A 22,824-nucleotide genomic window follows, 5' to 3' on the forward strand; every position below is an offset into this window, starting at 1 on the left:
TTTGAGTAAGTTGCGATTATGTAAGCGGCGATTCTCTCAGTTTTGCATGAGAAGACGATGACCAAAGCAAGAAGACCACTGTCAGAACCAAGCGTTTGGGCTCTCTTATTTGAAATTAGACTTACAGATGAAGAAAAAATCTTGCTATTCAAATTAATGTTTTTAGGGCATTTTTCAAAATTACGGCTCAACTGAAGACACCGAAATTATAAAAATGTTTGGTCAACATCATTGTACAGGGCCACTTACATAAGATACATGCATGCGCCTTCAACCCACTCCGTAATATCAATGCAAATTTCTGATACCACTATTCGTGCTTCACGACAGTCAAATTGCATAGCCGGCTAATTGAAGGCTAATCATTGACCGAGGCAACAGGGTACGAATTTCAGCATAGTGATACCGAGGGAGGCAAAACCATCGAGGGCTGCTCCACCTCGTGGATTAGCTGTTCAGCTGATTAGCTGTTAAGTGCAGAACAGCTGATCAGCTTACGTATGCTTCAAGCAGGAAACGCCGAGGATTGCGCGTTGTGCGTAAGGCGCGCCGCGCCGGATCAAATGAAGGGCCCTAGAACGAGATACGCATTTCTGCACTTGAGCCCGAGATACACGAAAAAAGTTTTACTGTTTTAGGTAACTTCCCGTTTTTTTCCGATTATAGTCTCTTGTTAGCAGATAGACGACATCTTCAACAACACGTGTATGCAGCTGACTCAAACCTGTCAAAAATCGAGATACGCACTTCTGCACTTTCACCATCGATATGGTGGTTGTTTTTATTACGTGTATTTACGGAATTTCCCGAGAATATTCTTGAAGATATAAAGCGGCAAAAAAAATCCATCGAACGATTAATTGAATTAAAATTTTTGTTGGACAATGTATTGTTCTTGATAATGTCCGGGGCCCTGCTAAAAATGGTGAGTACAAATGAATAGAAAATCAAAGTCATATGATTAGAATTTCAATTCATATGAATGGAATTTAAACTCATATGAATAGAAGTTCAACTTATATGAATAGAATTTCACTCATATGAGCAGAATCTATTCACTTTTCGCCAACTTGTATGACTAGAGATTCCAACTCACATGAGTTCAGCGTTTAATCTACCGTGTCCGATATCTCAGAAACTAGTCACCGCATCAAAAAAATCATAAGAACAAAATGTTTTTATATGTCAAATGTACATATTACATTACATAGGTGCCTCCTGGTCAGAAACAGCACTTCTGAAAAATGAAAAAAATTGAATTCATATGAGTTGAACTTTTCTACTCTTATGAGTAGAATACTCTTGTGATGTGAGTGGAGTTTTTTCTCATATGAGTAGGATTTCTACTCATATAAGTAGGAAGCTCTACTCATGTGAGTTGGCGAATTCTGAATAGCCGACGTGTCATTTTTAGCAGGGGGAATACATTTTGAAATTTCAAAGTTCAATAGAAAGGATTGAAATGTCTCTCATCCTTGTGAAATTTTTATAGCAGTATTGAACATGACAAAAAAGTTACAGAAGTGACAAAAAATTTGACGATCTGACAAGGAAAGTGACACCAAAAATCGAAAGTACAGGCATTCTGGTCGGAGTTGAATAGTTGCAAAGGTCGCATGACAGATTTTGCCAGACACGGATAGTATGGATGAACATATTTTAAAGTAAAATCACACGAAAATCGCGGTGAGCAATCGAATATATGTGAAATTCACTCCTTTGAGCAGAATTTGCGAGGTTCATATCACGCTTTTCAAATTTACCACGCACTCTCGTCTAGACAGATACAAAAACAAGCAGTGAACTCTAACATAATATGTTGACAAGGCGCGTCATTTACTCGTGTATCAAACCGATAGTTTTCATTTATAGAGATTTTGCGGTAAGTAAGTAGCAGAATAGCCAATGAAGGGTGTAATCAATCTGATACAAGTGATGGCGAATCACGCATACATTTTTTCAAAGATCGAATTGATTCTGGCACGCTATTCTTTCGACAGTACCAATTTTTCCCCCTCTGAAGCGCATATTGCTCAGTTTTTTTACTGTTTGTCGAGGCTCGAGGGCATGTTGTCGAGGAATATTAATTTGAAAATTGCGTGATCAGAAGACCATCGTGGAAAAATAAAAATGAAAACAAAATAAACAACATTAAAAAAATCATGATGCCTTTGAATTGGACGTTTCGGGGTTATTAAATTATCTCTGGTCATTAAAGAATTACCTACATATCGTACTAAACATCGCTGAGCTGAGGCAAAAAAAAGAGTTGAGAATGAAACAGTTTGACGAGGCCTTTTTTTCTCTATGACGTGAATTCTACGGGAAGTAGATCAGTGCTATACCAAAATGAAAATCTGATACGGCTGAATCAAAGCACCAAATTTTTATTTCTTCGGAAGAAAATATTCCACAGGAAGCGATTGATTCGTGAGTACAATTGAAGGAATTAATCTGACAATAATAGGAAGGCAACAATACTAAATCAGTGTGCAATGCTCATGGAATATTAGTTCATCAAAATTGATTAAGGATTGTTAAACTGAAATCTCGACAATTTGCCATAAAAGCGCGTTTGCTGGTTCAAACTCAAATCTTTTTTCTTTTTCTTGTTTAACGAAAGCATACAGATGGACCAGAATGAAAATTAAAATAATATATCCTATCGTATCTCGAAAAATTCACGACGGATTTTAAAGTGAGCACATTGGTTTGTTCACATTAAGTAGGCAGTAGAAAACTTGCAACGTCGCAAATTGAGGCATGAATGTTTTTTCCTTCACCGTTGGTGATGGGAGAATGTGTAACTGCGCACGCGGTAGGGTTTAATTTCAGCGGATATCGTGATCTTCCTCCAACGACTTGAAGCGATACCGCTGAAGGCGCACCGAGCAACTATTCCACCACGGAGGTGTTGCACAGTATCAGACGTAATTGAAGGCGCACTAACGTTCGTAAATTGACTGGTATCGTTTACCACTACGTAGCGATCTACTGATCCTGCGACATGAAGCTCAAGTTCGATCGATTTTTATGAAACTTGATACCAGGCGACATTCTTTAACAAGAAACCTGAATTGCAACTCAAATTTTCACAATTAAGGAATCCAAGATGGTGGATGTGGCTTAAAATGATATCTCGACTCTTGTTCGATCGATTTTCGTGAAACTTGGTGCCTGAGGGTATTTTTTGACGACAAAGTCGAATTCTCAATCAAATTTTCAATATTCAAAAATCATAAAACCAGAACTTCGGCACTATAGGGAATAAGGCAGCAGTACAAGGTCTTTAAACTATCTTGTCTATGTGCCCGGACCGAGGTTAGAGAAAGAGCCCAAGTCACATTTGGTGAAACAGAAAAAAATCCTTGTAGTTTTCTTCTTCTTTGAGTTCAATGTAAAACAAAATATCAAGACCATGCATTAGTAAAAGAATCTTCAACGTAGACTAAGATTTTAGGGCTGGAAATTGTGATTAATCTGGTCTTAAACTCACCTTAAAATCAGGTTCCGGAGTTTTTTTGAAAGACCCAACAATGAACACATGGCCAGTTCCTGAGTCTACCATTTTGGCATTTGTTTTAAACCTGAAACAATCAAATTACGGAAACATGTTTAAAAATATTGACGTTTACGAACATTGTAAATTTCTTATGAAATCACCATGGTGATCATGGTGGTCACCATTGGTGAAATTTACAATGAGATTGATTGAGATTGCAATCTCAATCAACTTAAAAACAAATGCGTCCCCGAAGATTTAAAAAACATGTTGGCTCATTCTTCAAATTAAATCAGTTGTTTTCAAAAGGGAACAGGTCCATCTCTTGATGAGCCTTCGTTAGCATGTCCTTTTATGCGACTCAAGGCTCATGCAAAGATGGATTTTTTCCCTTTTGAAAACAACCTTTTGGTGGTGAATATGTGCGTAATCTAGAAGAATTTTTTAATAGATATTGGAATCGGTTGTTTTCAAAAGGGAACAAGTCCATTTTTGCATGAGCCTTGAGTCGCATAAAAGGACATGCTGACGAAGGCTCGTTAAGAGATGGACCTGTTCCCTTTTGAAAACAACTGATTCCAATATCTATTAAAAATTCTTCTAAATTACGTACATATTCACCACCACTGAACATCATTGGACAAGATTTTCAATCATACATGGATTCAAAGAATTCAATCACTTTTTTTTCAAGGTTTTTCAAGAACCATTCATTTCTCTGCTCGCTCAGAGAAAGAAGGGTTTAATTTTAAAGGTGACAGTGGGGAAAGCACGACAGCAGCACTCAATCCCGACAGGATCTAATCGAGATTGGAATTCTTGCGTTTCATAAAATGCATTTAGTGCGCTCTTAAAATTCTTTTCCTCTCGGCGAAGTTGTTCTCCAATCGTGGGAATCTCTCCTCCGCTGTCTTTGAAGACGCGAATCGTCCGCCGGGAAAATCGATGAGGAAGAGAAAATAAATGCACGCCTCGGCGGAAAATAAAACGAAAACAAGCTGGAATTAAAGTTAAGCTTCAATCATCTTTGCGCGAATAACTTTGCCGAGGCACTTCCATCGTTCCGAATGGTCTGCGACATGATGGGAGGGATTTTCAGATTTACATTTTTAATTTCTGGAGACAAAGACGTCGTTGATATAGAAAGAGACCTTATAACACAGGTCAACAATAATAGGCTACTCGACAGGGCGAGGAAAAAACTACGAGATACGTTCCATCGGCAAAATTGCACTCAAAGCACATGAAACGCGATGAAAAATCTTTAAATCAACTGATAATACGAAACTAAAGTTTATAGTTTACATTAGAATCAGAAAATTCAAAATCCTCGCTCAAAAGAAAACCCATAGTCAATGCAGGTCTTTGTGATCAAAAACAAGATCATCGTTTGACTAATGACTAATGTTGAATTCTACAAAAAAGCCGTTTACTCAAAAGCACGATATGTTCAGCTTGTTTCACCTCCTATATTAACCGAAAGTAACATAAGAACACAAGTATTTTTATCAATGTACCAGGCGAATTTTTGCAAAATAGGATTCACTAAGAAAAAAACTTCGGTCATATGAACCGAATGCACGGTGTTCAATATCGGCCGTACTGTTCGGTTCGTGGGGCCGCTTTACCGGTTCTGGGAACCGTATCCTCGGCTCATGCCATCAAGCTTTTTCGTTAACTCTGTTCGGCTTGAATGCTCGGTTGCATGAACCGAGGAAGCGGTCACATGAACCGAAAAATACGGTCAATATTGAACACCCTATTCGGTTCATGTGACCGAACTTTTTTTCTCGCGAGGTCTCTAAATTATATTGCATCCGAAAGTGGTTGAGCTTTCTTCTTTTCTTAAAAGCTCACTCCAAATTACTGGCCCTGAAGGAAAAAATCCTTTGATTTTTTAATATATTTGAAAATTCACGCCAACCACCATCACAACAGTTACACCACCCTTGCAAGGGCGAATCTAACTACCGAGGTACGTGCTTTCTTACCTACTAAACTGCCTCACATTTTGCCTCTTTTTCTCTACTTTTTTTCGCTAAACTTTGGTGTTCACGCCGGTAATCATAGTCTGAATCGTTCGGCTAATTCCTCGGATTAAAGGTAAAAAGAGGGAAAAGGCATTGGGGGGGGGGGGGGGGGGGCGTCAAAGACCTGGGTTGATAGTCACGTCACAAAACGGAGCCACGAGAGGCCTGAGAAGAGTTCACACACCCTCATCCGTTATTCATGACGTCACTTCGTTCGTTTCCGATTCAGACGGCCGTTTCCGGACTCGCTGCCAAAATTCACGGTTTCCGAGAAAAAAAAGGTGGTTTTATAACCGATCCGGAAAATGTTTGGTGATATCGTACTCTTGTGCTCAATCAGTGTTATGTGTTTTCATTTCCGACATGAGCGCTGTACGATAAATAATAACGAGAAACAACAATCGGCGCTGAAAAACGGGAAGTTCATAACTTAACTTCTCGATTGATTCTTCTTGTGCATTTGCAAGGCCAACAAAAAAAAATATTTTCTTTTTGAGGATCGAAGAACTGCAATCTATCCATCTCAAGCACCTGTCCTATACACAAACTGGGGTTCTTCAATTGGCACCAATTCTTGAATTTATCTGCCATTTCTGCACGAAATTCCTTGAAGATTTCAAGATCTGATCTATGATGTGTCTCGAAGACATCGATTATTATTGAAGATCGTCGAGCTAACGATCTTTGAAAGGCAACCGTCAACAGTTCCATCGATAAGCCTCTACGACAGTTGCTTCAGTAATGTATGCCTGTCGGACTGATGGGTAATATCGAAAAACATCCTTACTGAAAGCTAGCATAAATAAGATGAGACCCAATAAAAAAAAAAAAAAAAAAAAAAAAAAAAAAAAACCTTCTTTAACAGATTAATGTTTAACTACCGGAAACGATGGGCAATTAATAACTGACGGAGGAGTTGTTAATTTTTCGAAATTCCTTTTCAGTACAGTGTGGCGGTAGCTTCAAAAAATTCCACGTGGATTTTCTTTTATCGGGCGCGTTTCGCTCGTGCCGAGCAACCTCCGTCAGCAAAACTTCAGGACTTCAGAGGTCGTTGAAGATGGTCGCTTAGCGCGACTGAAACGCGTCTGATGAAAGAATATCCGCGAGCAAGTGAGTTAAACTTTAATTTTTTGACCGAATGTTCCTGCGCAAGCCCGATCTTCTTTTTCAATACACTAGAAAAAAAACACATTGAATCTGGAGTCCAGACTCTTAAAACCATCGATAAGAAAAAATACTCTTGATTCAATCAGATTTAAGCTTAAATCAAGAACCAAGCCTCTTAATTTGAGCGGATTTCCTTTTGATTTAAGCTTAAATCTGATTGAATCAAGAGTCCTTTTTCTTGTCAATGTTTTCAAGAGTCTGGAATCTAAATCCAATGTATTTTTTTTTTTTTTTAGTGTAGTATAACTCAACTTTCATCACCATCGTGAAAGCTCGCATTAAAAATCGAAATTCCACCCGGAATCCGGCAACATGGCGGGCACCTATTCATATTGATAACAGGTTCGACGAGGGGTCACCTTTTGATTGGCGCGAGGAGCAAGAGGGAATCAAAACGCGGGCGGCTCGATAACAATTTCACGGCTCGGACGGCTATTTATCATTGGCGGGAAAAGCGCGGAGCCGCGGTTGGTTCCCCCGGCCCGGCCTGCCAATCACGGAGCCCGATTTGCGGGGTGTGGGGAATTTGAAAATTAAAGGCTCGCCCGAGCCGGGCTCTGCTCCGCGCCTCGCTCGCATCTTTTGCGGTCCTCGTCTCGCTCGGTCCCTCGGCTCTTGCGGTTCAAAGGTCCCGGTCCGTCTTGTCGAATCGACCGCGAAATCACCGCATTTCGAACCGAATCCTCCGGTTCTTTTAACAAAAATAAAATGGACTGCATTTTGCAATTTGGATCTATAAATTGGACTACATTTTCCAATTTTGAACTATAAATTCTAGCCCGGTTTAAAAACAACGTATGTGCCATTAGTTTCCCTATGCACGTAAGTGTTTTTCTAGAAGAGCCAGAATTTAAGTTCCAAATTGCAAAATGCAGTGTAATTGTGGCTCTTCTGGAAAATCATCTACGTGCATAGGGAAACTAATGACACATACGTTGTTCTTAAACCGGGCTAGACTTTATAGTTCCAAATTGCAAAATGCAGTGTAATTGTGGCTCTTCTGGAAAATCATCTACGTGCATGGGGAAACCAATGACACATACGTTTTTCTTAAACCGGGCTAGACTTTATAGTTCCAAATTGCAAAATGTAGTCCAAATAAAGGAATAAAATGTTTACCAGAGCACGCAATTTAAAAGATGCATCACGGAAAAAAGTGGATTGCTAATTTAACAATTCAGTTGTAAAAAAAAGTGACTGCAATGTTTCAAATGTACATTCTACAATAATGGGAAGGTAATTTAACCACTGGCGTGTTGAAGTAGCATTTTTTTGTTGTTAAATCTACATTGAAACGTTGCAGTCACTTTTTTTTTTTCAACAAAATTGGTAAATCATGCAGCAATTTCAATTTTTTGGAAAAATTAACTGTTTATTTTTTTGGATGGATTTCGGCAAGATGCCATCTTCAGCAAGAACAATTTTTCAAGACACATCAAACACTATCAAGATAAAAATGTGTCATAATGGATTCGTAAAACAATGATCAAAACTACCGGGGAGGATCAATGAAAAACTATCAAAAATTGAAATATAAAGAAAAGAAAAACGAGTGCACCGTTCGGACTGAATTTTAAAATGCGTATTCTGGTACATATCGACGGTGAAACTACCAGACCGTGTATCTCGTTTGCGATGTTTAAAAATCTCCGCTCCCATTGTATTTTTTTGAGGGTAAACAAATCTATATTATTTCTTGAAATGTTCATAGAGATTTCTGCCCATAGAGAGGAAAAACATGGGAACTTTTGAGAATTGGCGTTGTGTAGTTTTCCATTTAAAAAATAAAGCATGAAAGGAAGTCTACAACGTCGCAAACCGAGATACGTGGTCTGATAGTTTCACCGTCGATATTTGGACTGCATCTTGCAATTTGGAACTATAAATTCTGGCTCTTCTGGAAAAACACGTATGTGCATACAGGGAAACTAATGGCACATACGTTGTTTCTAAACCGGGCCGGAATTTATAGGTCCAAATTGCAAAATGCAGTCCATTTATTCCTCATTTTATTTTAGTAACAACACGCGCAATGCGATTCTCCGATTTTTAAACAAAAATGTTGATAGAAAGATAGCTCATTATTAAAATTGATAAACATAGCTATGGACGAAGCAATAAACAAAGCGATGGACTAAACAATAGACCAAACAATAGACAAAACGATAGACAAAACAATAGACAAAACAATAGGCAATGCGATAGACAAAACATGAGGCAAAGCGATAGATACGGCTACAGACAAAAAGGCAACGGGGAAACGGAACGATTCTATTGATGGAAGCAAGTGGTGGTCGTAGCAGTTTTTTTCCCCACTGTGAATATTGACCTCGAGAGTTTTGCTTTCCATTGCTGAAATTCGATGAAACTCAGTCCTAAGGGCTCTGAAAAGAGGATGCTTTACTAAGAAGAAGAGGCGGTTACATAAAATGCACGGCTCTGGGAAGGGTACTGGCGTTGCGATGCGAGATGCGATGCAATGGCGTCCTAGGATAGCAGGCACTCCGAGCCGCAGGTATTAATTAAAGCATGAGTCTTAATTAAGCCCAGCGCTAAATTCATTAAGCTTAAATTAAATGTTTCATGATTTAATGGTGACTTCCAGGAGCACCGTCATTATCGTCTCCACACAAGGGCCTAATTATTAAATTGTGGAGCCCGGTGGCTCCGCAAACAAGTAAATTGGCGGAAAATTCGAGCTTGGAGCCGCGTTATCCTTGAATCAAGATTCAATTTTCCGCCCAAAAACGCGTCGCCGGCGCACGCGAAGGACGTTTGCGTCCCCCGCTATTAAGTCCACTCCCCGGAATGGGGAACAGATGTGCCCTTTGCTTAAACAATAGAGGGGGATTCTTGGATATTAACGCATCGTTTAGACGAAGAGGCTGGGACTTGGAAACCTCGACCTCCACGCGGCGCTCAGAGGATGCTCCCGCTCTCTATATTCCATTGCATCTTCCGTTTGCTGTTGCTCAACAATATATCGACGGTGAAACTACCAAACCACGTATCTCGTTTGCTGTGTTTAAAAATCTACGCTCACATTTTATTTTTTTGAAGTAGACCAAATCAATATCATTCCTTGAAATTTTCACATAATTTTCTCCGCACGAAGAGGAAAAATTACAGAAATTTTCAAGACTAGACGTTAAGTAGTTTTCCATTTAAAAAATAAAGTATGACAGGAAGTCTGCGACGTCGCAAACCGAGATACGTACTTTGGTAGTTTCACCGTCGATATTCTTTGTGCTTTATTGGTCGCAGACGCTTCTGAATGATGAATTTTTCAAATCCGTTACTTCATGATTTACACGTTTTTCAAATCGATACAACCAAAGTGCGATGTATCGACGTATCTCCGTTTCCGACGTTGCAAACTAAATACAAAATTAAATAGAAAGATAAATCAAGTCAAGTTTAATAATTTGAGTAAATTAATTAACTAAGACTAAAATTCAGATAAGTCTTAAATAAGATTTATAGGTTCTAGTAACCTTTTCAATGGTGTTTACACGCTTCTTCATGTCATATTTTTTTTAAAAAATGGACTACATTTTGAAAATAGGAACTACAATTTCTGGCTCGGTTAAGACACAACGGATGTACCATTAGTTTCCATATGCACAATTGCAGCACATGAGTGTTTCTACGGATGAGCCAGAAATTGTAGAATTGTTGTAAATTTGCAGTTCAATTAATCAACGTAATGTCTTGAATACTTTGAGTTTTCAATAGGGGCTCAGTTCTAAAGGCAGAACCGTTTTATGATCCTCGTGCTAATTCTATTTCTACTAATCGAAGTCCTGTCCTATTCAGGGCCGGATTAAGGGGGTGGCTACATGGGCCGCGGTCCATGGCGGCAAATCTAAGGGACGGCAAAAATTTGCAATTTTTTAAGTGTCGGTATAAAAAAAAATCGGATTCATAAAAATAAAATTACTAGCGAGAAAAGGCGACAAAATCTCTCATTTCCTGAGAGTATAGTAATTTCTAATTTTGTCGTCTCTTAGTGATACAAGATACGGCACCCTCAATAAGCCGAGTTACGAGAGAAACCGAACACGCACTTAGAACGGCGCGACTTAGAGAGAAATGATAACGAGGACTTGAGATGAAAAGGAGAAGCCCTCGGCGCGGCGATCGGCATGTAACATATATTAGCGCCTACAAGATAGCACGAATACTTCACGCATTGCGTCCAACACAGTGCGGTCATTGCGGTCAGCGTGCAACGGATAGCGCCTACAAGAAAGCGTGAATACTTCACGCATTGCGTCCAACGGTCCGTCCGGTGCGGTCTACGCGGCGCGGCGGCGGAAGTTAAAATCATTGATCCACATTTATGTTTATTCTTTCATAATTTTTTCGTTCATTTCTTATGAATGGAAGGCGTTGTCCACACAGAGATAGGTTTACGGAACTTAACTTTCGCGCAAAGTTAAGAACTTTTGCAAGTAGTGTTGACAGGGCTTTCCCAAAAAAATGTGTTCAACACGAGTGAATGCGTCTTATGCACCCCTCCTACGTTCACGTTCACGTGGCACGTTCATTTGATGGTTTTTATCGAGTTTCAAAACGAATGAGAAGGGGGCGGCAAAATATAGGCGGCCCATGGGCGGCAAGTAGGTGAATCCGGCCCTGGTCCTATTATCAACTCAAAGCACATACACCACTGTCTCAACACCGAAAACATGTCCATAAGTTGAAGTTACCAAATGAGCTACAATTGACCGAGCCGAATATTTTCATTTGAAAATTTCTTTTCAAAATTTTTCAAATTTTATTTTCAATAAAAAAGTTTTTATTTTCGAATGAAAACATTTTTTTTCGGATGAAAGAATTTTATTTTCCCATGAAAAGATTTTTTTCAAATGAAATGATTATATTAGCACTAGCACACCACGAGGGCAGGACGGTCCCAAGGAAAAATCTTTTCATCCGAAAAGAAGAACTTTTCATTCGGAAATAAAAACTTGTTTTTAATAGAAAAGTTCTTATTTTCGAATGGACGGATTTTTTTTTTTTTTTTCGGTTATCAAGATTTTATTTTCCCATGAAAAGATTTATTTTTCGAAAGAAAAGATTCAAGATCTAGGGAATATACTGTAACATCAAAGTTCATGGAAGGGAGATTCGATCAATCCAACGCTGTGTCTGAGGCTCGACACCGCGTTTGGAGAATTCGTGAGAATGGGAAAACTTGTGCACATATTCAAAAGTTGAAGTCTGAAGCTGTGCTTTCCGCCGAGTCTTCTGCATGTTTAACCGTGAGTCATTCCATCCCATTATTTTTTTCGTCGACTTCTTGTTTTTCGCAGGCACTACATTTTAAAATAACAGTCGCGGTAATGACGAAAACTTTGATAGTGCCATCATTATTTTCGTCGCGTGTACGTTGGGGAGACACATCCTGCTTCGTTTTTCTTTTTTTCTTTTTCTTTTTTTTTTACGGCCCTTAAAAAAGAGAACTTGAGAGCAGGTGAAATTCACGGATAAAATAAAACAAAACCAGCTCCAGACGATACGTAGTACAGTAATGTGACGCAAATATACAGATTACGCGTGTGTACATTAAATGTTATTTACATTACACGTAGGTACAAAAAAATACACAATTGAAACCGTAATGCTCTTAATCTAATCACTTTTCATTAAAGAAGAAAAAGAAGAGAAAAAGGGTGCAATCCTGTAAAATAATACAAAAAATTCCTCATTCTCAAAATGTTATCTTTTATAATAAGAAGAAATTTTATTTGAGTAAAAGAGTCACCAGATCTGTGAGAGGGGACCTTATCTTTGGGGAGAAAGTTTTCCTTGACTTTTTGCAAAAATTTAAACCACGTTTTTCCACAACGGAAGGATTTTCGTTTCAGAATTTCAGGACTAATGCCTCCTTCAATTTTTAAGATTTCATGGTAAAATTTGTGCCAAAATGCCCCAATTTTCTTGCTTCGCACATTTGCAAAAAGTTGAGAAAGATTCTCTCCAAGTAGATAAGGTCCCTTTTATGGATCACGAGATAAATTGAGGGGCTGGGAGGACAAGGCGCGTAAGTGCAGTTTCCACTATTTCGAGAAATAAATGTTTAAAGTTTCGAAATGACATAGATCCTTATGGCGGAAAGAAAGTTCAAACCGACTTTTTGATATTTAAAAATTGGAATTCGGAAGCGAATTTTTCACAGAGTAAATTTTAAGACTAGTTTCAGTCGAAATCATTAATACATCAATTTTTTTAAAAACTACACTAATGCGGTTTGTCTTCCAAGCCCCTCAATTTCTCTACCTCAAAAGTATGTTCTTCAAGTAGAAGAAAATTATTTTAATTTTAACGTTTAATCATTTTATTCATTTTTTCTATGAGCTCTATCCAATCATTCTCCATCCATCAAATAATTAATAATATGTGATCCACGGTTTTGCAACGAGAGGCTTCGTCCCCTTACAAAGTTTTTAATTGAACTGGACTAGCATTTTGAAATTTGGAACTATACATTCTGCCGCATCTGATAAAATACTTATGTGCATAGGGAAACTAATGGCACATACGTTATTTTTAAACCGGGACGGAATTTATAGTTCCTGATTGCAAAATGCAGTCCAACTAACATTAGCAAAGTAATTAAAAACATTACCTCCTCGTGCCGGCCACTTCAACAACTTTACAGGAACTAGGTTTCCACCAGGACGGACGAAGCATCCAGTAAGATGAGGCTGCGCTTCGAGCCCAACCCTCTTCTGGATATAGTAAGACCTGCAACAGTCGAAATTCAATGTTAAACTCGAGAAATCAATTAACAAAAGTGCCTCATTGCAATTAAGAAGAGGCAGAAGTTTGACATCGATTGCTAGACGGTTTAAGGGGGATTCAAACGGGAATGTTGCTGAACAAATACTCATTATCGGTGTTAAATTTTGAGCGTCGAATGGAATCCCTGCGAATTGAAGTGGGAGAGGACTCTGCATTGTTGTCAAAAATTTGGCGCAGCAATGCAAAATTGTCGATTTCCTTGTATTGTTTAGATTATTAATTTATTTATTTTCTCGGGGGCAATATTTAAAGTTTGATTTTATTCATGAGTAGACATCATTATCGGTGAGAAGAAGAAGAAGAGGGGAAAAAACCACGAAGAAGTGGCCCGAATACTTCATGTACAAAGGTGGAGAAATGGTGCTGGGTCCACGCACCATTTCGCGGGGAAATCAAAGCCAAGAAGTTCTAAAAATTATAATCAGAGTCTATAAATTATGTATGTTTTTTTTTCTACTATAAGTACTATCACTATAAGTATACAACCTTGTGGTTCCTTCCTGCAAAATGTAATCTATTCGATTTTGTTTGAGAAAAAAATGTACACAGGTAGAGATGGATTTCTAAACTATGAAATTTCTATTTCTACCTTCCTAAGGCATCATAATGAGAATGATTTGCTTAGTTTTCACCGTCGGTATTTACATCACAAAACATAAAAAAATTTTCCTCGGAAGCAAGTGATGAGATTGAGAGACTCTATCGTGAAAAAACAAAATGTGATAAAAAAAAAATTTTAAAAGGCCGCTATACATATAAATATTTACCAATCGAAATCATAAGATCTTTCAGGCTCAAAATTGGCAACAGCATCGAGTACATCTTGAAACACAGCTTCAAACACTATTAATGGCACTCAGTCTGAAGGTTCATCAGCGGAACATCTTAAATCAAGTGTCAGTCTAAGCGAAGGGACATTTTAATGATGAGACCTCTACAGAGCGTTAAGATTCTCTAAGATGCGTGATCGCTGAAATTTTAATAAACGGACGAAGCCTCGGGCACTTCATCGAGCCGAAGCTACACAGGAAAAAAGTCGCAATTAACGCAGCAATTAAAAGTTGGACCCGCGTAGTTCGCTGTGCCTTTTGAAAATGAGCATAATTACCGGCTGAAATGCGATTCATGTCCGCTCTTACAGAGTGGGTAACTTATCGTTTCAACTAACTGCTCCGAGGGATTTCAAAGCATCGCGGCAAAGATAGCGGAGGCCCCTTGAAGACCAGCATCTATGCTGCCATGCTCAGGAAAAACGTCGTATGAGCCTTCAGGCGTTGCCAAATTTCCTTTCGAAAATCACTAATTTTCAGGAAAGTTTGTGAATATTTTCCGCCAAATTTCTCAGATAATTTTGTTTGTAGTTTGCTCTAAAGGTTCTGCAAATTTCAGGGAAAAATATGCATAACTTTTCTTAAAGAAAATACATGTTTTACCCGGGGAAATGCGGCAACTTCGAATGTTCATACGGCGTTCTTCCTCAACACGGCAGAGCACCTATGGCATGGATCCTGGTTAGTTTTGAATGAAAATTAATACGGATCTCGTAAAACTTTCCCAACGCAAAGTTGCAGGAAAACAGAGGGGGCTGAGTATAAAAAATTGAGTTTGTCCGAGGAATTTCCCTATTACGGTGAGGAAGTTTTGCGAAAGAGGGAAAGCTTTGCCAGCCGAGTCGTCGGCTCTACTTAGATTCACTCTACTGAGTTTATATTGCTTGCATTTTTCGAGACCACGTGTATGTATGAGTTTTAAATTTGTATGAAATCTGAGCCAGATTTTATACTTTATGAAGGCCCCTTATTTCGTGATTTTTTCCCTTTTTTTTTCGTCTTTTTCAAAGAAAATTTTTACTGAAAATTGTCATTTTGCAGGTAAGGAAACGTAACTCTGCTTTGAAATTACAAAATTCACTCAGACTTGATTCAAACATCTTGAAACTGGGAATTTTCTTAGGTAACAAAAAACGCACACAAATTCAGTGAGGATTGCATGGTTTTCTTGTAAATATTACAAGAATGTGCCAGAAAAATATATGCAGGCAAAGTTTTCTTCATGTGTATTCTGAATGTAATTATATCGTATCATCAAGAACTGTCAAAAACTACTGCAGGCGTTTACTTACGCATACATTTCGAAGTTACGGTCAGTTTAGATTTTCTATCAATAGAACAACAAAGTTATCTTTCAATTTGTCATGCCATCGACCTTGAATAAAAGAGAATAACGAGAAGAAGATAATGATAGGTGCATCTACACATGACTGACTTGCATAGAGGCACTTTTAGTCAGTGTCGAACCAATGGACTCTCGATAGTCGTCGTCGAGTCGATGACAACGCCGATGCAACTATTACTGCTCTTACGTTGTCTATGTTGCATACGTGGACACTTGAAGGCGTTTTGATTTTTTTTTTGCGCTCTCAGCGACATGCACGACGCACGTGACATGACCAAGATAAAACGGCTGTGGAGATGCTGCACTGAAAGAAAATGGAGGTATGTCACCTCATTTTCGCTCCTTTCCGTCGTTTTCCATGAAGGAACGTAACTACATTTGAACGTTACAAAATTTCCTCTCAGAAATCGTACTATACCGGGAAACTACTGAGCATTTCTAACTGAAAATTTCACAAATTTTCCTCCTAATTATACGAAAAACCAGCACAATTTTAGACAGATATTGCGCACTCAATCTACCTGATATTGTTCACTGCTTAAATAGATTGAACGCTGAATTTTACTTCTGACATTGAGTATTATGGAGAAATATAACGACGGTGAAAGTCGGCAATCACATAACTCGGTTTGCGACGTCGCATACTTCCTGTCATACTTTATTTTTTAAATGGAAAACTACTCCACGGCAATTCTTTAAAACTGTCATGATTTTTCTTCTCAATGCGAAGAAAATTCTGCAAAAACTTCAAGAAATAATATCAATTTGTTCTCCTATAAAAAAATGACGTAGAGGGGGAGATTTTCAGACACCGCAAACGAGTTATGTGATTGCCGACTTTCACCGTCGATAAGTTAAAACCTCTGTTCAATCTTAAGGAGACTTGGTGTAGACATTTTATAATATAAACTCGATCCATTTTGTGAGGTCATAATTGTACAGAAACTGGCGTGGGTGACTAAAAATTCCTTATCTTGCTTTACCAAGCTGCAAAATTTCAATAGACGATTAACTCAGTAATATTCACCACTCTTGTCAACGATTCCTTGCACAAGATAATTTTCATTTTTTTTAAACGAAATCTATTGTTCCGACAACGGTGGCTGACGAGGGGATTTCCGAATCGCGCCATTCTCTTTTCCATCAATGATGTTAAAGGGGGAACGTTTTCATTCCGGGTTCAAAGATAGGGAGTCAAACGTGGAAACAGAGACAGGGGTCTGTTTGGGGTCCGAGCCTTGCATTGCGGGCAAACTGCTCCTCGAATCTCACCGATTTTATACAGGCCTGTTGCAAACTTCTGCTAGAGCAGAGCTAAAAGCACATTTTTTCACTCAGAACGTAAAGTTAGGTGTGAATTTCAAACTTTTCCGACGTGCTCGTGATTTTTCCGTCATTTTTCTTAAAAGACAACTCTTCAATGAGGTGAGAAAGCATGCAATAGTAGATGAGCTCAAAACGAAGCGTCACTCCTAATTTTGTCAAGAAGAATCAATTCCATTGGCCTAGCAAAAGGAGATGTTGGAAGTAGATTCATGTAGAACTACCAGATTATAGGAAGTTAGTCTGTAATTTAATGAAGAAAAAACACACTAAGAAGTGGCCCGAACTGTATCAGTTCACTCAGTTTCGTACTGGTGCGCATTAGAGTTCAAAAATTTAATTTTGACTCTAATTTTAATTTTTGGAACTTCTTGGCTTTGTTTTCTCCGCGAAATGGTGTGGACCCAGCACCATTTCTCCACCTCTGTAATTTAGTTATAAGACATTCGGTGTAATCATTTACATTGTAACCAAAGATAAATAAAGAACAATTGACACAAAAAAAACTCTTCAATGAGCTCTTGCAAAAGTTTGCATCAACACAGCCATTTTACGCTGTTACTTTTCTGTTCAAATTTTCGAAACAGATATTTTTACAACTGCCTCTTGAAAATTTCTCGTCTGCAGAACATAATTAAATCTGTATATGAGAAAAAAACAAATAATTTACTCTCTGCAATTAAGTTTGATTAATTTTACCAAAAATTAAAATGAAAATAATGCATGTTGATAAATTAAATTATATAAAAGTTCAAAATGAAAGCTCGTCTCCATCTTATTTCAATATTATTATGTGATCATAAATGACAGTGTGTGTCCTCCAGTTATTGAATTTTGATTTTTCTCAGTTTTGAGGGATTCATCATGAAGGATTCATCGGACTCATTACAGCATTCTCATACTCCACTCCTTCAAAGTCAGGGAGTTATACATCATGTTCAAGAACCTTCTTTTCCCTTCAGGATAAGTTCGCGGGAGACCCATTAATTAAAGAGGGATTTATGGCCCCAATTTGGCAGTGCGTGGCGGGGCGGTGGTCCCCGGCGAGGGATTTGAAGCTGCTCGCTTCATTTATTAGCCAGCCCCTGCACGTACGGGATTAAACTCGTTCATAATCATTTCAGTTAAGGCGGTAGTTTAGCCAGCTAACGAAGCGGCGACTAGAATCGGCAATGGCGGTTTCAACTCGGATCCAATTCAATTGGAAAACTTTAAAGTCTCTAATTGTTTCCCGCGCTTCGAGCCCCGTCTTTGTCCCCCCGTCAGCGGCCTGGGCTGCCGTGATGAGTAAAAACGACGTATGAGTCTTTAGGTGTTGCCACATTTCCTTTGACAAATCACGAGTCTTCTGGAAAATTTATGAATATTTTCCTCTCGATTTTCCGGAGAATTTTGTCGATAATTTTATCTAAAGTATCGAAAAATTGCAAGGAAAAATATGCATGGTTTATTTCAAAAATAGATATTTTCTGAGAGGGAATTTGGCAACATCCGGATGCTGAAACGACGTTTTTCCGTAGTACGGCAGTGTGCAACTTGGATCCGAAGTTTTCTTCGGCTTCGTAATTTGCTCAATCGATGCGTGTGGGTATGAGAGCTTTGAGTGATAGTGAACTGTTGTGATTGATATCAGGATCAGCCGAAGCCTCGTTCGAAGCAGAGTCTACCAATCAGCCACATTCATAGAGTCGTGTTCATATTAGTTCCTCGAGTTTATTGGAGGGCCTCCTTTTTATTGGAGGGCCCAACGTGGTTTTCACCGTGATTCGGGGAGGTTCGAGGAGGTTTTTTTTTTTACACAGCATCATACAGGGGAAAATCATGACAAATCTTAAGTGAATGTCGATATCTAAAGTGCGAAACCACGTATCTCCATTGCCGTGTAACAAAATCTCTGTTCCTAATATATTTTTTCCGTGAGGAGCAAATCAACTATATACCTTGAAATATACAAGAAATATTACGCTAATAGAGAAGAAAAATCTAGGAGGCTCTTAAAAAATGAAATTGACGAGTTTTCCAAAGAAAAAATAAAGTATGGTCGGAAGTTTGCAACGTCGCCAACGGAGATAACTGGTTCCGCACTTCAGCCATCGATGTAACAGTAAAACTTGTGAAATAGGCTCTCGGAAGAAATGAAAAAGATTTCCCATTACAAAGAAATACAAAGTATGTAAGGAAATATTATATGCTCTTAATAAAAAAAGTTGGTACGGACCCACTTCAAAATAAGCAAAACTCCGGAGATTGCTCTTAAGTTTCAAATTTTTTTGTAGTAGTAAAATTATTGTCCCTCTTTACGAGGATCTGGTGTCAAAACTAGGCTGCTGAATTGTATACGAGATTTGTGAAAATTGTCCTTTCTGTGGTTTTATGCGTTGAAAGCTTCCTTGGAGCAATCTGTGTTCAAGGAAGCTTTCAACGTGTAACATCAAAGAAAGGGCCATTTTTACACTTGCATCCCTTACTGAATCACACTCTTAGAAGGCCCAGCACCTCAATCCTACCGGTAACTCTTAAATAATAGTCTTTCTAGATTGAAAAGAAAAGAAACCTCGACTCCTTGACTCAACTATGGTAGGTACAGGTACCTTAAGTCCATTATTTTATATCTCCTCCAATGTCCAAGAATACTTTTAAAGCCGATGAAAGTCATATAAAAACGGTCAGCAGACCTGCTTTTAAAAACGGTATGAAGTTCAATAAGTCCTCGCAGATACTAACGAATAAGCTTTGATCAACTCTCGGGCGCTTTTAAAATTCAACAAACGTTGAGCAGGGATGAATCAACGAGAGGCAGATTAAAAGTTTCCAAATGCAATTTGATTATTTTTTTCTGTTTGTTAAAGTTCACCTGCCTTTCAATATCCTCTCAAGAGCTATGCAGTCATTTATCCGATACATGTTACCTCGTTTAGAGCAAGGGAGAGAGAGAGAAGGAAGTTTTATGTTGTTTCTTTATTTTTTCCCCTTTTTTAGTTACGCACAGGATTAAGATTTGAGAGAGAAGAGGGAAGATTACGTTGGAAGGAGGAAGCTTAGCACCGGAAAAAAGTTTCCGTGCACTAATCCTGGGCGCTGTTTTCTCATGACGGACTTTCCTGGAAAAGCAGAAAAAGGAAGGACCAAGAATCCCCCTTCCCCTGGATTAAAGAGGAAAAGGGTAGTGTGATAGCGAATAATTGAAGAAGGAGTGTCATAAGTGCATGTATTCAAAATGTTCGTAAAAAGATTCTTCCGCATTTTCCTCATGTTCCACAACGAGAGTAAGATACAGTTGTAGGACAACATCACAATGAAATATGTAGACTTTCAAGTGGATTTTCAACTTAGAGTGGCCTTTTTTTGTCCTTTTGTCGGTGAGAGATGTTTTGCGCAGAATTTCAAAAATATTGTGAGATAATCGAAAAAAAAGACATTATGACTTGCCGTGAGACTATCGGTGCATCGGCGCGGCGCTATACACCGCGTCATTGTGAGTATAAAAACCAGCGAGGAGCGCGCCTTCAATTATTAGCTTATGCAACACAGACATCCGTCGAGGTGGAATAGTTGCATTAAGGCGTTTTTTATCAAAACCTCAACGCGTCCGTAGAATTACTGATACTGATGATACTATCCAGGCTTCTATATTCGAAACCTTGAAATGAAGCGCAATATCCTCCTTCTTTAAATCTGTGCTGTGCAACGACTGTGGAAAGATCATTTAAATCATAGATATTTAAGATAGAGAAGGACCCGAATTTTGAGGAGTAAGCGTCTCAGAGAAAATTGTTGGCAAAAAAGATCAATGAATAAAAAAAATTTAAAAATGAAGGAAAATGCAAAAAAATTTTGAAGTTTTCAATCATCGAAAATGGTCTCTAATTTCTTCATAGTTTTTAATCATAATCCTCTCGAGAGCCAGCCCTTATTCTTGACAAGGGTGGCCAGCAGAGACTTCACTAAGGTTCATACGTGGCGTTGCAAACCCTGAAACCACTTAAGATGGAAACTGTATGACATTATAAGTAATCGAAATTTGCGTTGAGGAATTGGAAGAATATGTAAGTCTACAAGATGGAGAAGAAAGTGGAATATTTCACTTTCTTCATGTTTGCCACCGATGTTTACTATTAATCCTTACACTTATACGGAACACGGAAACGAGGAAACGGTTTAGTGTCAATGCCTACAGAGGAAGATCGAATAGTGCCACCTAGATTTTGGTCAGGTAATAGACTTGCATCCATGAGTGTCCAGTCCTGCGACTTTCACATCTACCCAAAATTTAGGTGATGCCAATCCAGAAACCAACCCTCCGAAATTTTTCCGTCCAGATTTCATTTTTTCATTTTCCTTCCCTTTTCTTTCTTTATTTTCTCATGAAACGTTCCACATTTTTAGGCTACTCAGAGATTCAATGAATTACAACTTAAGTCAGCGAGTGACTGCGAATTAGCAGCAGCTGTTACATCGATGGAATATGTGTCGCAGGCAATTAGCAATCGCCGGCAAATTGCAATCTATATTCGTGTTGAATCAACAAATTAAATGCAATCAATAATCTGCGTTGGTTTTGGTTTGGTTTGTTTAAGCAACTAAACTAACTCCTTGACAAAGCGGAGTGTATCGCTGGATTTGAAGGCGTTCCAAGCTGAGGTCGTGCCTTGAATTTCTTCGCTAAAGAAACCTTTACTATATTGATGCTATTGTAATTGCAATTTGACGAATTGACAAGTACGGAGCTTGCAAATTGCCAGCGATCGCTTACTGCCTGAACATATACAAATACAAAAAGTAACACATGAAGGAATCAATTCTTCAGCAGGAGGTTATTCTCACCAGTCGTTACAATAAGTTCAAGACAGCCGGCAACAATGGTTATACCCTTGATCGCGGGCCAAACCCGTTTGGAGCGTATACCTATTCAGCAGAACTTGCAAAATCGAATATTTTATTAAAATCCTTACTTAGCGTACGCTGAACCACGATAAGGACGGGGGGAATAAATAACCTCCCCGCTCTCAACTCGACCGTGAAGCTCTGGGAAATCATAGTAAAATCAAATTGCACGTAGCTTCATATTTCCTTGTTCGCGAGTCCTGTTCCAGGAACCCGAGCGCGTGTTTCCCACTTTTATTTAAATAAACAAATGCCCCGTCGCGCTGGGGCCGTTTGACAGCCGCGTGCACATTCGAAACGTGACGTCGTAACCATAAGTTCAGCTTCGCCGAGCTGGGCGAGCTTTCCAGACGACAGGAGTGGTTGAGCATTTTTTCAAGGAACGAGACTGATAATTGCCAAAGTGGCAATAGGAAAGGTTCCAATTGTCGGGAGCAAATGTAGCGTTGACGGTGGAAGTGTTGCAGCTTTTTTAGTAGCCTCGTTTTAGGGTTTTAATGGAAGGTGCGGTGAGATGGTGAGAGCCGCCCTCCAAAATCGCTTCGGACAGCTTTTCGACGCAATTGACGTCGTTTCACTGAAGATAGGGTGTATCTCTATCTCCACATGAACTCTGGAAAGTGTAGAGTTATTCGGGAAGCAGGGCTCGCGTAGAAGTTGAGATAAGTCCTTACGTCAGATGAGCGACAATGAGACGTCGTTCCCTATAACGGAGGAACGCAACTCTATTCCAACGTTGCGGAATCTAAGCTAATAATCAAAGGTATTTCAAGAGTTTGCCAGCAGGCTGATTATTAAACTTGATAGACAAAGGAGACAGAGGGAAAATGATTGACTAATTATGGGGTCTCTTGTGTTTTGCCGTGAGTTGGTCCACTACCTAGTTCTTGTGTCCATTGCAACCACCTGATTTCACCATGAGATCTCTCC

General features: G+C 38.9%; 1 protein-coding gene across 1 annotated transcript in view; it reads right to left on the reverse strand.

The window, feature by feature from the left end:
* LOC109030617 (uncharacterized) overlaps positions 1–22,824 on the reverse strand; it is a 75,404-nt gene that overhangs the window by 25,760 nt on the left and 26,820 nt on the right. The window contains exons 2-3 of the mRNA XM_019041675.2: positions 13,337–13,455; positions 3,497–3,587 (exon numbers count right to left, since the gene is read on the reverse strand). Coding sequence (XP_018897220.1) covers positions 3,497–3,587; positions 13,337–13,455 — 210 coding nt within the window. The remainder of the gene's footprint in view (positions 1–3,496; positions 3,588–13,336; positions 13,456–22,824) is intronic.

Source organism: Bemisia tabaci, chromosome 5 (genome assembly GCF_918797505.1).
Source record: "Bemisia tabaci chromosome 5, PGI_BMITA_v3".
NCBI classification, from domain to species: Eukaryota; Metazoa; Arthropoda; class Insecta; order Hemiptera; family Aleyrodidae; genus Bemisia; species Bemisia tabaci.